General features: G+C 37.1%; 2 protein-coding genes and 1 long non-coding RNA gene across 3 annotated transcripts; all 3 read right to left on the bottom strand.

Annotated features, from left to right (window-relative positions):
- Positions 1-5317: 5317 nt before the first annotated feature.
- LOC112011329 (uncharacterized) lies at positions 5318-5880 on the bottom strand. Its single transcript, XM_024043704.1, has 2 exons — positions 5748-5880; positions 5318-5637 (listed from the first exon to the last, which is right to left on the bottom strand). The coding sequence occupies exons 1-2, from the start codon at positions 5878-5880 to the stop codon at positions 5318-5320; spliced, it is 453 nt and encodes a 150-aa protein (XP_023899472.1).
- Positions 5881-6324: 444 nt separating this feature from the next.
- On the bottom strand, positions 6325-6939 carry LOC112011328 (uncharacterized). The gene has a single exon (XM_024043703.1). It carries the CDS (start codon positions 6937-6939, stop codon positions 6325-6327), a length of 615 nt encoding a protein of 204 aa, XP_023899471.1.
- Positions 6940-12883: 5944 nt separating this feature from the next.
- On the bottom strand, positions 12884-14255 carry LOC136061112 (uncharacterized). Its single transcript, XR_010629949.1, has 2 exons — positions 14085-14255; positions 12884-13266 (listed from the first exon to the last, which is right to left on the bottom strand). It is a non-coding gene; the product is annotated as an uncharacterized LOC136061112 (long non-coding RNA).
- Between the last annotated feature and the right edge of the window lie 35 nt (positions 14256-14290).

Below are 14290 nucleotides of genomic sequence, written 5' to 3'. Positions count from 1 at the left end.
AAAAAAAAAAGAAAAGAAAAAACGTTTGTTGGTAAATTGTATTTTTAAATTTATCTAAAATTTAGAAGTTTTAGAATTAGTAATTTTACATGTTTAACCCTATTATTGAAACTTTGTAAATAGGTCAATTTGAGAATATTTGGGATTATCAAAAAGTAAGAATCCAGACAATGGAAGCCTCTTAAATAATAGTATATAGAAGCATGCTTGTTATTTAATAATTGAATGTATGCTTCATCATCATGTTTTCTTCTAAGTGTTTCTCCAAAAAAAAAAGTATTCTTCTAAGCTATGATAAATCTTTTATCTCACCCTATATGGTGAGATCTACATGTGAGAGTGTAGAGATACATATATTCGACCAATAAGATACATTTTTGTGTTGCACACATGTCAAACACGGACATGCCAAGAAAACTCCAACATTCATGTTAGGAGGAAAAAATATATATACAATTTCATATTAAAAAAATTATTTTGATTTTAGATATTTTTTAAAAGATTTTGGAAGTTTTGAAAGATTTTATTTTATAGTTCCCCCTTTTCTTTACAAGTACGAGGATGGAATACCGGAATAGACCCATATAGTCTCTATTCCACCATTATCCAAATTCAGTGTGCTGAACCCAAAGAAATTGTCCCTTAGACCTACCAAAAATGGAAGTTGTTTCGGGTCATTGATCATTGCATTTATTTATTTATTTATTTATTTATTTTATACTCTCTCTCTCTCTCTCAAAAAAAAAAAAAGCCCCTCCTAAATATACAGGCTAAGTTCTACTACAATAATATATAATAATATATACCTAATATATATCACAATTGGATTTTAACTAAGAGATTCCTATGCTCTTAAAATCTTTATATTAGTTATAATATCATATGTTGGAGCTCTCCTTTGAGCTTACACTGACATGTTAGTTCAGGCTGTACTGCATGGGGTCTAAGTGGGGTTGCAATATTGTAGAGTCGTGATTTTTAACCATTTCAAAAATAAATAAAATTATGGACCCCGTGCGTTTGAAATAGTTTTCTTTTTAATTATCTTTTTTTGCTAATATATATATTTTTTAAACTATAATTTATCTAGATATAATTGTATTGTTTCTCACTTTTAATAAATGAAGAAATTTATTAAAAAAAAAATCAATCCAACCACACACAAACAGAAATTCCTTCATAACTTTTCCCTTAATTATTTATATTTTTGTTATAATAGAAAATTATACATGAAGATTCCATCATGTTAATTGCCCTTTTACAGAAGGAAAGGGTCTTTTTAATTATCTATCTGTTGGAACAGTAATGAAATGTTTTGAAAAGTAATAATTAATTCATGAGATGGAGTGTGGTTGAAAGAAAAGTGGGGAAGATGATCCTTCATTTTTTTTGGATTTGATTTAGTTCATTTTATGATATAAAATTGTATGGACCAGATTTGAGTTCCTTAGCCTAAAAGGTGGATGGACCTAGGTCCAAAAAGCCCAAAACAATGAATTTGTAAAGAATGGGTTTGGAAAACTGAGCTTTAGTTAGTCAGATAACAAGTAAAATAGGTCTTGATGACAAAAGATTGAAGCTAGACAAGTTTAAACTGAATAAAAAGGTCTTTGGCAGAGTCCGAGAAGACTAATTCTTATATACTACTCTTAAGTTTGATTGCAAGTTTGGTTCCTGATTGCTACAGTGTTCTTTCTTGATTTTTTTGATCCCCCTTCCCTCCAGGGGTCTCTTACATTATATATCTCCCTCTTAATAATCTTGTCCCTCCATTTGTTGATCATCCAAGCTACTACTTAAGTGTTTGTCCTATCGGACACCCACTCTAACTCTCTATGAGTTAGGATAGTTAAGGCAGCACTGTTCAGGAGTCTTCTCCACATAAATGCGGCTAGAAAGTTAGCTACAGAACATTTAATGCAGTAGCAATAGCTTTTCCTTAGATATTTCTGAGCTTCCATCTCTCTTGTGCATTCACAATACACGTCCCTGTCAGTAGAACATCCTGGAAGGTCACCTTGAATGATAGGACATGTATTTGATCTATGATTTGCTCATCTGAGGAGGTGAGCCTCCTCGGACTACCTTTCCCATTCTATCCATTTGCATCTTACTCAGGGGATTCTAAACTTGACATTCTCACTACTGTTTATCGGTCCTTGGACCAGTCAACCTCCTCAGACAAAGCCAAGGCCCAATATACAATTTTGGGCCCTTGCCCCTACAATAGTTCCTCAAAACTTCGATTTTTCCCTCTTATCCGAGGAGAAAAAGTGGGGTTTTGATTTGTTAAGGGTTAAGATCATTAAATTCTTTAGTTTGCACATGTGGGAGTACCGTTTCGCGCATCCCATAACCGTCACTGTTGCTTCGTAGTCCGCGATGCGTAGTTAATTGCTCCAGACGGCGCTTTGTTCCCTGCATCCAATGGTGAGACGCAGATCCTACAGTTGACATTTCTCCTTGAATTTTGAGTAGGATAACACCCACTCAATTCCACCCCTTATATAAGGCACTTGGGGAAATAATTTTTCCTCATTTCGCAAGTTCTCAAGCTCTCCAAAAATTCCTAGCTCTCAAACCTTCAAGATTTCCTAAACTTCTAAAGTCTCCAAGTCTTTTCCTCTGAAAAATTCAAACCTCCAAGAAGTATCAGAAGCAACTAACGTCCTTACTCTCGTAAGTTTCCCTTTTTCTAGGTTATTTTCCCTTGGCCAATCTCCTCAGCCTTTCATTCTTTACTTCCTTTTGCATGTTTGGTCACCAATAGCTTTAAGTGATGGCTCTATGCGACAAAGATCTGCCTCCAGTGTGGCTTCCACAAATTCCTTCATGTAACTCTTCAAGGAGTAATTCAATTACCTCAAGGTGTATGCATAGCAAGTTTGACCCAGAAAATGAGCATTTATATAATTTTTGGTCCAAGGACAGCTAGAACCGAAAAGCCTTTCTTCATACTTTGTTAGCTTTTGATTTCTCCTTGGGCAAGATATCCTCCTTCAAGAATAGTACCATGAAGTTCATCCAGTTAGGCCCTATTCTAACTTGGTGAACATGGACCATCTCTCTCTTCACCTCTGTGGACTGGTACAAGTCCTCTACAAGGATAACCCGAGGCAAGCTCTGCGCCGAGGAGGTTGCAAGTGTGGCTAGGGAATCAGCATATGTGTTCCCACTTCTAGGGATATGCAATAGGTTGAAAGATTCAAACCCTAATTGCAAATGCCTAATTTGACTCAAGTACCCTTGCATTCTTTCATCTCTCGCTTTTAACTCTCCTTTCACTTGGCCAACGATTAATCTTGAGTCCAAGAACATCTCTATTGTCTTTCTGCCCATTCTTTGAACCATGACCATTCCCATTAGTAGAGCTTCATATTCACCTTCGTTATTTGTGGTCGAGAAGCCCAACTTTAACGATTTCTCAATGGTGATTCTTTCAGGTGATACCAAGACAAGCCCCATTTTGGATCCTTTTTGGTTCACTGCACCATCAATGTATACCTTCCAGAATGAAGGCTCTTGCAGGGAGATTGTGCCAACCGATTTTCCATGCATGCTCTACCTTTTTGCCTCATCTCTTTCGAGGAATTCAGCGAACTCAGCCACTAGATCTGTGAGGACTTGACCCTTGACAAAGGTACGAGGCATATACTTGATGTCAAAAGCTCCTAGGATTGTACCCCATTTGGCAATCCTCCCAGTGAAGTCAACACTCCGAAGTAATGATCGAAGCGAGAATTAGGTTAAAACAGTTACGGTATGGGATTGGAAGTAGTGGGGAGTCTACGATTAGCATGTACCACTGCCGAAATGGCTTTCTCCAACGGTAGATAATGAACTTCTACCTCATGCAATGACTTACTCACATAATAAACTAGCCTCTGTACGCCACCATCAACCCGTATCAGAACTAAGCTCACCGTGTGGGAGGCCACTATAATGTAGGCAAACAAAACTTCATCCACCTTAGGTCTGGACATGATGGGTGGCTGAAAAAGATATTCTTTCAACTGCTGGAAGGACAAGACACACTCCTTAGTCCACTCAAATCTCTTCCACTTGTTCAACAGCAGAAAGAAAGGCCTGCACCGGTCTACTGACCAAGAGATGAATCGGTTTAGGGCAGTGGTCATCCTTGTTAGCTTCTGGACCTCTGTGGGATTCCGAAGTGGCTATAAATTATTGATTACTTTAATCTGGTCAGGGTTGACTTTAATTCCACAGTGTGTGACCATGTAGCCTAAGAACTTCCCTCATCCGACACCAAAAGAACACTTGGTAGCATTAAGTCGCAACTTGTGTCTCTTCAAGATTTCGAAGATATTCCCGAGTCATTAACGTGTTCAGATTCCAACTTGCTCTTGACCACCATGTCATCTATATAGACTTCAATGTTTTTCCCTAATTGTGGCTCAAACATTGTGGTCATCATCCTCTGGTAGGTAGCCCCTGCGTTCTTTAAACCAAAGGGCATCACCTTATAATGGTAATTCTCGATAGGAGTAACAAAAGATGTCCTCTCTTAATCGTCCAAAAAGCTTATCTTAGGATGACCTACCGTGGCATCGACTAGCTGGTCGATCCAAGGCATCATAAAAGGGTCCTTTGGGCATGCTTTGTTCATATCTATGAAGTTTACACATACTAGCCACTTTCCATTTTTCTTCTTCACAACCACAGTGTTGGCCAACCATTCAAGATAGAACACTTCTTTAATAGTCCCAACCTGCTTAAGCTTCATTACCTCGTCCTTGACAATGTCAGAATGATCCTTAGATGATCGCCGAGATGGTTACTTCCTAGGGATGACAGATGGATTAACGTTTAAATGATGGCAGATAAAGCTCGGATCCATTCCCGGAGCTTCGCAAGCATTCCAAGCGAATACATCAACATTCCTCCTGAGAAATTCCACTAACTATTCCTTCTCCTGAGGTGGTAGTTGAGCTCCAACCTGAAAAAACTTCTCCGGATCATCACCTACAATAAACTTCTCTAAATCTTCACATTTAGCCTCCTCGGCTGGCCCCTTCACAAGTAATATCGGGGACTTTGATCACTATAATCCTCCCTCAGCAAAGGCTGAGGACTCAGTCGTAGGCTGATGCAAAATTGCAGACAAAAGGCTTTGCCTAGCTACGGATTGGCTCCCAATCAGCTCCTCAATCCGATCCTCCAATGGATACTTTACCTTTTAATGCAGCGTTGAAGAAACAACCCCTAGGGTATGAAGCCAGGGTCTAGCCACACTGGCCTTGTAGGGGGAGTATGCATCCACCACAATGAAGTCCACTTCAACTACCTCTGATCCTGCCTATACGGGTAACCTAATCTGGCCCTTTAGGATGACAACTTTCCCATCAAAATTTACTAAAGATGAATCATAGGCTGTCAAATCTTCAGGCTTTAAGTTCAGCCCTCTGTACAAGTCAGGGTACATGATCTCTGCACAAATGCCCTGGTCTACCATTACTCTCTTCACATCATACCCCCCTATTCTGCGGGTAACCACTAAAGCGTCATCATGTGGTTGGTTGGTTCCAATTTTGTCTTTGTCCAAGAAACTCAACGATGGTCGAATCTCCACTCTAGCTCTCTTCAGCTCAGAGTTACAGTCCTCGGCTGGTTGCCTAGCTACAGACATCACCTTGGGAGGGTGAGAATCAGTTCTCCCAGGTGCAGCAAAGATGACATTGATTATGCCTAACGAAGGCCTTGAAGGAGCACTCCCCTGAGGCCCTAACCTTGACCATCATCATGTGGTTGGATGGTTCCAATTTTGTCTTTGTCCAAGAAACTCAGCGATGGTCGGATCTCCACTCTAGCTCTCTTCAGCTCAGAGTTATAGTCCTCAGCTGATTGCCTAGCTACAGACATCACCTTGGGAGGGTGAGAATTAGTTCTCCCGGGTGCAACAAAGATGACATTGATTATGCCTAACGGAGGCCTTGAAGGAGCACTCCCCTGAGACCCTAACCTTGACTGGTCCCCTTGTCCGTTAGGCCGGTACAAAAATTGTTGCAACCTTCCCTCTCTGACTAGTTGCTCTAGATGGTTCCACAGTGTTCTGCAATCCTCGATGATATGTCTTCGCTCTTGGTGGTACTAGCAATGAAGGCTCTAGTTGTGCCTCAAAGGGTCTCCACTCATCTTGTTTGGTCATTTGAAGTATGGCTTATTCTTGATCTTCTCCAAAACTTGATGCACCAGTTCTCGAAACACGGTGTTAACCACTTGAGAAGCTGTAGGCCCAGACTGTCCAACAAAATTCCTCCAGGGTTTGTCATTGTTGTAGCGGTTCGACCTGAAATCCCTCCTCTCTTAAAGGATAACCTTGCCCTTTCCTTTACCTTGCTGCTGGTCCTCTTCAACCCTTTTATACTTATCAATCTGATGCATGAGTTGGCGTATACTGATAACGGGTTTCCCTGTCAAAGACTTCCTTAAGCCATACTCGGCAGGTAAGCCGAGCTTGAAAGTGATGATGGCTACATCATCAAAATTACCATCTATCTCATTGAACATCTCCCAATATCTGTCCAAATATGTTTTCAGGGTTTCTTCTTCTCTCATGGACAGAGACAACAATGAAGCTAAAGGCCGAGGAACCCTACTGCACGTAATAAAGCGAGATCCAAATGACTGAGTGAGTTCCTTAAAGGAATCAATGGAACCTGCCCTCAAACCATCAAACCACCTCATCGTTACAGGCCCCAAGCTGGATGGGAATACCTTACATATCAATGCTTTATTCTTGGAGTGTACAGCCATCCTTTGATTGAAGTGGCTAACATGTTCCACAGGATCTGTTCTACCATTATACATGGTGAATGTGGGCTGAGTGAACCACTGAGGAAGTCTTACTCCCTCAATCCAACGTGTGAAAGGTGATTTGGAAATTTTGTTGAGTGCGTTACTCATAGCGTCATTTCCCATGTCTCCCAAAGATAAATTTTTGTTTTTGCATTCATGATGGCAGTCTTAATCATATGAGAAAGACTCGCTAGGAGGAGTCCTTGACCTGCGCCTATAGCTACCATCCTTCTCGTCGTCGGAAGAGAAGTTATAATTAGAAGGAGCTCACTTTCGCTGTTCGTGGCGTAAGCTTTTCTTCAAGCGATCAATCTCCAACTACATGGCTCTAGTATTCTTCTCCTGAGAGAGGTGGCTACCACCTCTAGAATGACTTCCATTTGTACGGGCAGTGTGCACACTCCTCTCCCGGTCTCTCCTTTGCTCAAGATCTAGGAAGTGATCTTAACATTGAGACCCCATGAATTCTGCCTGGTTTGGACCTGAACCTACTATTGCTGAACGTGAGACTCACTATCAGACTAGTAATTCCCATAGACGGTGCCAATTGTAAGGACCAGATTTGAGTTCCTTAGCCCAAAAGGTGGATGGACCTAGGCTCAAAAAGCCCAAAAAAATGAATTTGTAGAGAGTAGGTTTGGAAAACTGGGCTTTAGTTAGTCAGATAACAAGTAAAATAGGTCTTGATGACAAAAGATTGAAGCTAGACAAGTTTAAACTAAATAAAAACATCATCGGCAGAGTCCGAGGAGATTGATTCTTATATACTACTCTTAAGTTTGATTACAAGATTGGTTCCTGATTGCTACAGTGTTCTTTCTTGATTTTTTCGATCCCCCTTCCCTCTAGGGGTCTCTTACATTATATATTTCCCTCTTAATGATCTTGGCCCTCCATTTGTTGATCATCCAAGCCACTACTTGAGTGCTTGTCCTATTGGATACCCTCTCTAACTCTCTGTGAGTTGGGATAACCAAGGCAGCACTGTTCAGGGGTCTTCTCCACATTAATGATGCTAGAAAGTTAGCTGCAGAACATTTAATGTGGTGACAATAGCTTTTCCTTAGATATTTCTGAGCTTCCATCCCTTTTGTGCATTCATAATACATGTCCCTATCAGTAGAATATCCTGCAAGGTCACATTGAATAATAGGACATGTATTTGATTTGTGCTTTGCTCATCCAAGGAGGTGAGCCTCCTCGGACTACCTTTCCCATTCTCTCCGTTTGCAACTTACTCAGGGGATTCTGAACTTAACATTCTCATTACTGTTTATCAGTCCTCAGACCAGTCAACCAACTCGGACAAAGCCTAAGGCCCAATATACAATTTTGGGCCTTTGGCCCTACAAAAATAATGTTAATTAACAAATCTAAAATAAACATAGTGTTATTTTTTGATAATAGAACAAATTTTTTATCTCTTCCTCCTCCAAGAACAGTTTATAGAAGAGCCGAAATAGTGAATGAGAGTTTTTCCATTCATTAATTCCATAATTTTGAGGGTTTCTATGTCTGAATTTTGAGTCAAATATTCCTTGCATTCTAACAAAATATTCCCTTATTTTATTTTTAAGAAAAAAAGATGTTTTCTAATACTTAAAGATGAATCTTAACTTATTTCTACTAGTTTTCGAATAATAGAAATCTATTCTAGTCACTATGGGCGCATTTGCCCAATTGACACGTCTGAAGGAATCAATGCTAGACTTATAAAAAAAAAAAAAAAAAAAACCTAAAAGCTTAGGACTCTATTCAATGTATCAGGATTCCTCCAAATATGAGAAAAAAAAAATCCCTATAGTTATAGCTAATAGTTGTTGTTTACTCAAAAACATAAGCTGAAAATAAAAATAATAAAAAATAAAAACAAAAATTAAATTCTCAGCCTCAGCCTCAACTCAACTCTAGCAGTATCTTTTTTTCTTTCTCCCTCTCTTCCTATGACTGTGTTGCCAGTTGGTATTGTTGTAAAAACTAGTTTTGCATCTCATATAAAACACACAGCGGAAGCAACAAACACGGATCTACTTCATTCATGAGAGATAACATGTAACCTTGAATTATAGAATAAAGAATAGAAAACGTACCTTCATGCAGTGAAATTCAAAACCAAGACTTGAGAATACCTCTAATCTTCATCTCAATTCCACATGATGCCTAAGAAGTGTGGTCTCTTAATCAGTTTTTATGTACATTGATTCTCAAAGAAAGTTCTTCTTCTTCTCCTTGTAGAGAAAAACTGTTTTCTTTTCTTTTCATCATATGTACATACTAACTACCTTGGTAGTTACTTTATTTAATAACTCTTATTAAAAAAAAAAAACTGGTTATCTAATTGGGTTAACCTTTTGGGCCTGCCCAATTAAGTTTTAGTTTGTGACTTGAGATGGGACTAAATAGAACAAATAAGACTCTAGCTCCAATGGGCCTTGAACTTATCTGTCAACTCTTGACAAGTCCAAAATTACCATTAATTATATTTAATACCACTATATAAATATAATTACACTCTAGGCTTTATTAATAAATTATATCCTAAGACTCTAATGATATCATTTGGTCCTTCTATGAAATATCCATAGAAAACAAAGTCATAAAGAACTGTCACTTTGTAAACAACTATTTTATCCTTGAGTACCCGATTTAATCTTTTAGTTATTCACATTTATTGAAGTCCAATTTCAATAAATATAAGCTTTAGTAACACCTTACTAAAGTGAGAGAAATTATAAGGTCCACATGGTGGACAAGTGACGTGGTCCACCATTTCACTAAAAAACTCACACCTGTTTAAATTACTGAGTTAGAATTTTTTTAAAACAGAAACTGATTACTGACTCAGTAATTTTAAACAAGTGAAAATCTTTTAGTGGAATGTGGACAAGTGACGTGGTTCACCAGAGTACTGTATAATTTCTCCTAAAGTGGGTGCCCTGAATAACCAGTTCCCATTAAACTTATCTCAAGGGAATATTTCATGTCTCTATAAAAAGAGACTTTGGATTCTATCTTGAGAATATGTGTTCCCTCAACATTACGTGTGGTTACCCAATATACTGAGATTTTGACTGTGAATATTAGATCTCACTCTTGATATATTAAAATAACCTACGTTTCATGATTGAGTTCACTATCCTCTCAGGATTGAGAGTCTATGAAATTAGAAGTCGTGAAATTAATTATTCAAGTGACAGTTGTTGATTGAATATTTAATCTCACAGCGGTTCAGTTCAATGTCTTAACTCTTAAGACACATCAACACATCAACTAAAAGTCTCAACTTCCATGATCAAGACAAACCATCTTAGTTGATGTGTTATAGTCTTCGCAGATGAAACACCCAATTTCATCACTAATTATGAACTATATTTTGAGTTTACAAGGAATTTGTGATTTATATCTTCTGTGACTAAATCACATCCAATGCATCTCAAGGACTATAATAATGTCCCATTAGTTCATTTGCAAATAATCACATATAATTAAACAATTTAATTATTTATAACATACCAATAAATTGAATTTTAGGGCATAAACCCTAACAGGTATGTATAGAGTCTTTAGATCTGGCGATATTATCTAAGTTTACTGACTTATAGTGTTAAGTTTTACCTTTGTAGTTTCCAATTTTTTTTTTTAGGCGGAAAACCACTTTTAGTCCCTACATTTTCAGGCGATTCCCATTTTAGTCCATACATTTTATTTTTACCACTTTTAGTCCCTATCTTGAAAAAAGCTTCCTGTTTTGCTCCATGCCGTTACATCAGAGACGGAGAAAATTGACGTGACAAACGGCAGGAATAAATAATAATAAATTAATGTCTATATGGCCTAAACTAATAATAAAAAAATGTTTTTTGGCATTAAAAATGCCACGTCAACATCTAAATTAGAAAAATTAATTTATTAATTTTAACTAATTAAAAAAATTAAAAATAGAATTAAAAACTAAAAATCACATGAATTGAGATCTAAATGTGTCTTGAACAAGAACACAAACCCAGATCTAAGAACACAAACCCAAAAAAAAAAAAAATAAATAAATAAATAAAAGAACTAGACATTAAGAGATTGAACTAAGAAGAAGATGAAAGATTTGGGTTGTTGAGCGAAATCTTCTTCTTCGTCGAGCCCTTCATCGTTGTTGTTGTCATTTTCGTCGCTATTGGAGTCGTTGACTCAAGGCTTAGCCGAAGGACCTTTCTCAATGGCATCCATGCGCTTGAAATGGACCCAAGAGGAGATAAACTGCGAAACAGGCATGGATCTCGCTCTCTGCAGCTCCATGCGTCCAACACGGCTGTGGCAAGCACCACGAGGCTGTGGAGGGCTGGGGTTGGGCCTAGGGCTGGGTCTACATCGGAGTCTGGGAATGGGCCTAGATTTGGGCAGTGGGTGGAGCGGGCAGAAGGAGCGAGAGAGGGAGAGGCACGAAGATGGGTGGGCTGGAGGGGATCGACAGTGGGGTGGTGGCGCTGGTCTCGACGGGAGAAGAGGAAGAAGCAGCAGCAGCCATGACGTTTGTTTAGTGATTGTGGGTGAAGGATAAGAGAGGATGCGTATGGTAGCAAGAGAGAGAATGAGAAGTTGTGGTGTGGGAGTGGACATAATGGGGTTGAGGGAGGGGTGTAAAACTTTGTTCAAATCCAAGATCTCGCTCTGTGATTAAAACCCAGATCTTTCATCTTCTTCTTAGTTCAATCTCTTGATGTCCAGTTCGTTCTTTTTTTTTTCTTTTTCTTTTTTAATTTCTGGGTTTGTGTTCTTAGATCTGAATTTGTGTTCTTGTTGTTCTTGTTCAAGATACACTTAGATCTCAATTCATGTGATTTTTAGTTTTTAATTCTGTTTTTAATTTTTTTAATTAGTTAAAATTAATAAATTAATTTTTCTAATTTAGATGCTGACGTGGCATTTTTTAATGCCAAAAAATATTTTTTATTATTAATTTAGGCCACGTGGACATTAATTTATTATTATTTATTCCTGTCGTTTGTCACGTCAGCTTTCTCCATCTCTGATGTAACGGTAGGGACCAAAACGGGAAGCGTTTTTCAGGATAGGGATTAAAAGCGATAAAAATCAAATGTAGAGATTAAAATGGGAATCGCTTGAAAATGTAAAAACTAAAAGTGACTTTTCGCATTTTTTTATTATTAAAAGCGGTAAGTGGGTTACAACTAGTTTGCACTGAGCATTTTTTTTTCCATTGACTTGTTTTCTGGTTAGGTTTAACACATTTGACCTTTTTCTTTTTCTATGAAGCACTGAAGTAAGTTCATTGCCTTCACAAAAAACAAGTTATTATATTTTATTTATATTCCAAATTTGATTGTATTGATTGGCTTATATTATTATAATCGAATACTAGCCTATATTTCAAATGTTGAAATTTCAGATGTTGAAACCCTAAAATGACTCAAAGTTATAGAGAGCTATTTAGTTCAATAATTTCTTTTAAGACTATATATCTAGATTATAAAATTTTATTTAGATTTTATAACTGGAGTAGACATATTGATATATGAAGAGAAAAAAGTGTTCAAGATTTGAAGGTTATCACTCATTCATATATTTCAAATGTTGAAACTTCAGATGTTGAAACCCCTAAAATGATTCAAAGTTGTGAACCTAAAGAAATAGATATTGTTTTCTTAAAATGTGATCTTGGATTACAACTACTAATATCTCCATTAATTGACTTGTTGAACATTTCAAAGTTGAGCCATATTATAATAGAAGTTAGGATTAAAAACAATCCGAGCCTAAAAATCAATTATTAATGATTTCGGTAGCAAAAAAGAATATAGAGTAACTTTGTTGAGTTAAAGTTAATATATGAAATAAAACACTGATTTCACTTTTTAGTCATTAATTTTTTTCCAACTTAAGAACTTCATTCCCCCTCAAAAAAAAACTTAAGAACTTTATTATAATTAGCTTGCCCCCCTATAGAAATATTTCTGACTCCGCCTCTGCAGATACCTGAAAGCTAGTTGAAAACAAAAACGTGAGATCCCCAAAGTGTTATGGTAACCACAAACAGTAAAGACAAAAGACTCACTTTCCTCAAATCGTATTTTCAAGCATTTAATTATTGACATCTACATGGTAAATCTGAACAAGGTTTTGCTTGATTTAGCAATGGTAGCTAGTATTAGACTCACTTTTTCAAGGTGGATTACATAATTTTCTGGGAAGTGACTCAGAAAAGTAGATCTAGCGCCTCACAACTTCATATCTTTACATTGATATCATTAAATCCTGACCATGTTTTTGTACCACCATTAATTCTAGCTACTAACACTACAAAATCCCTTCCATTATCTAAAGTTGTATAGACTGCTTTCCAGGTACAGCTTCTATTGCTGATCCGCATTGCATTCTTATTCATCTGCTCATAAAAGGAAAAGAAAAGCATTTGATGTGTTTTGGTCTCATTTGTTCCTTGAAAAGAGAAAATTTTGTTTGACAAGAGTTTTGGTCCCAAGCTTCATCATCAGCATTTCTAGCAAGAAATTTTGCTAAGCATATCACATTCAAACACTAGTAGATGTTTGAATACAATCTTGCATTCCTTTCAATGAAAATGATTCCTGGTCAGCTGCAGCCCCAGGAATTTGAAAGGCCCTACTTTTATAGATAACATGCAATATCGTATACATAAAGTTTCAATTCCAACAACAATTTTAGGGTCGATTCAACAGACTATTGATCAAAGTTGCCACATAAATAAAGTGTAAATTAGTTTTTGGAAAAATCTTTACAAGATATGGTTATTGTGCTAATAATTTCATCAAAACTATACTTTGATTACTAAAACAGGATACATAACAATGATAACGGGAGTCCTCGAATCTGAAAAGCACTAAACCATTTCGATACTGAAGCATGCAGTATTGTTCTTCTATCCAACTTCCTCATCAATTTGTAGAAAGAAGCAAGAAATTTACAACAGGATGCAGATTCCATTTTGGTAAGCAAACAATGGAGCAAATATAGGAAATTAAGCAATTCCTGAATGGGTAATTGAAGCATCACATGGATGTGAAATTGATTATAATAGTTTTCTACGCAGGACTGTTGTTAATAAGTTACATATTTAATTCAGTTTTAATGCATACAATGGTACAAATAAAATGACTGGCAGCATCTATGTCAATTACGAATAAGTTTCTTGCCTAACAAATTAATAAAAAGATGGCTTGTCATCTTCAACAAAATGGAATGCAAATTGTGATAGTCTTTTACATTTACAAAATTACCTTGAACTAGTGGAAAGTGGACTTCAATATTGGGAAACACATTCAGCCTCTTTATAGCAATCTTCATGAACAAAATCCACAATAAATTTGGCAACTGAGTTTGGCCTCTCAACATGAGGAAGATGACCACAATCTGGTATTTGACGTATAGTTGCATTTGGAGTTCACAGTGCAGTTCTGCATAATGCACCAAAAATTAAGCAAAC

Source organism: Quercus suber, unplaced genomic scaffold (assembly GCF_002906115.3).
Source record: "Quercus suber isolate HL8 unplaced genomic scaffold, Cork oak 2.0 scaffold_122, whole genome shotgun sequence".
NCBI lineage: Eukaryota > Viridiplantae > Streptophyta > Magnoliopsida > Fagales > Fagaceae > Quercus > Quercus suber.
The sequence above is the reverse complement of the archived record's forward strand: the minus strand, read 5'-3'. Positions and strand labels throughout refer to the sequence as shown.

Bases quoted from the DNA above. Each gene is read 5' to 3' on its own strand.
- LOC112011329 (XM_024043704.1), bottom strand. From the start codon at position 5,880: ATGTCTGTAGCTAGGCAATCAGCTGAGGACTATAACTCTGAGCTGAAG. The intron at 5,638-5,747 runs GTTAGGGCCTCA...TGATGTCTGTAG, and splicing joins ACCACATGATGATGGTCAAG to CTAGGCAACCAGCCGAGGAC.
- LOC112011328 (XM_024043703.1), bottom strand. From the start codon at position 6,939: ATGGGAAATGACGCTATGAGTAACGCACTCAACAAAATTTCCAAATCA.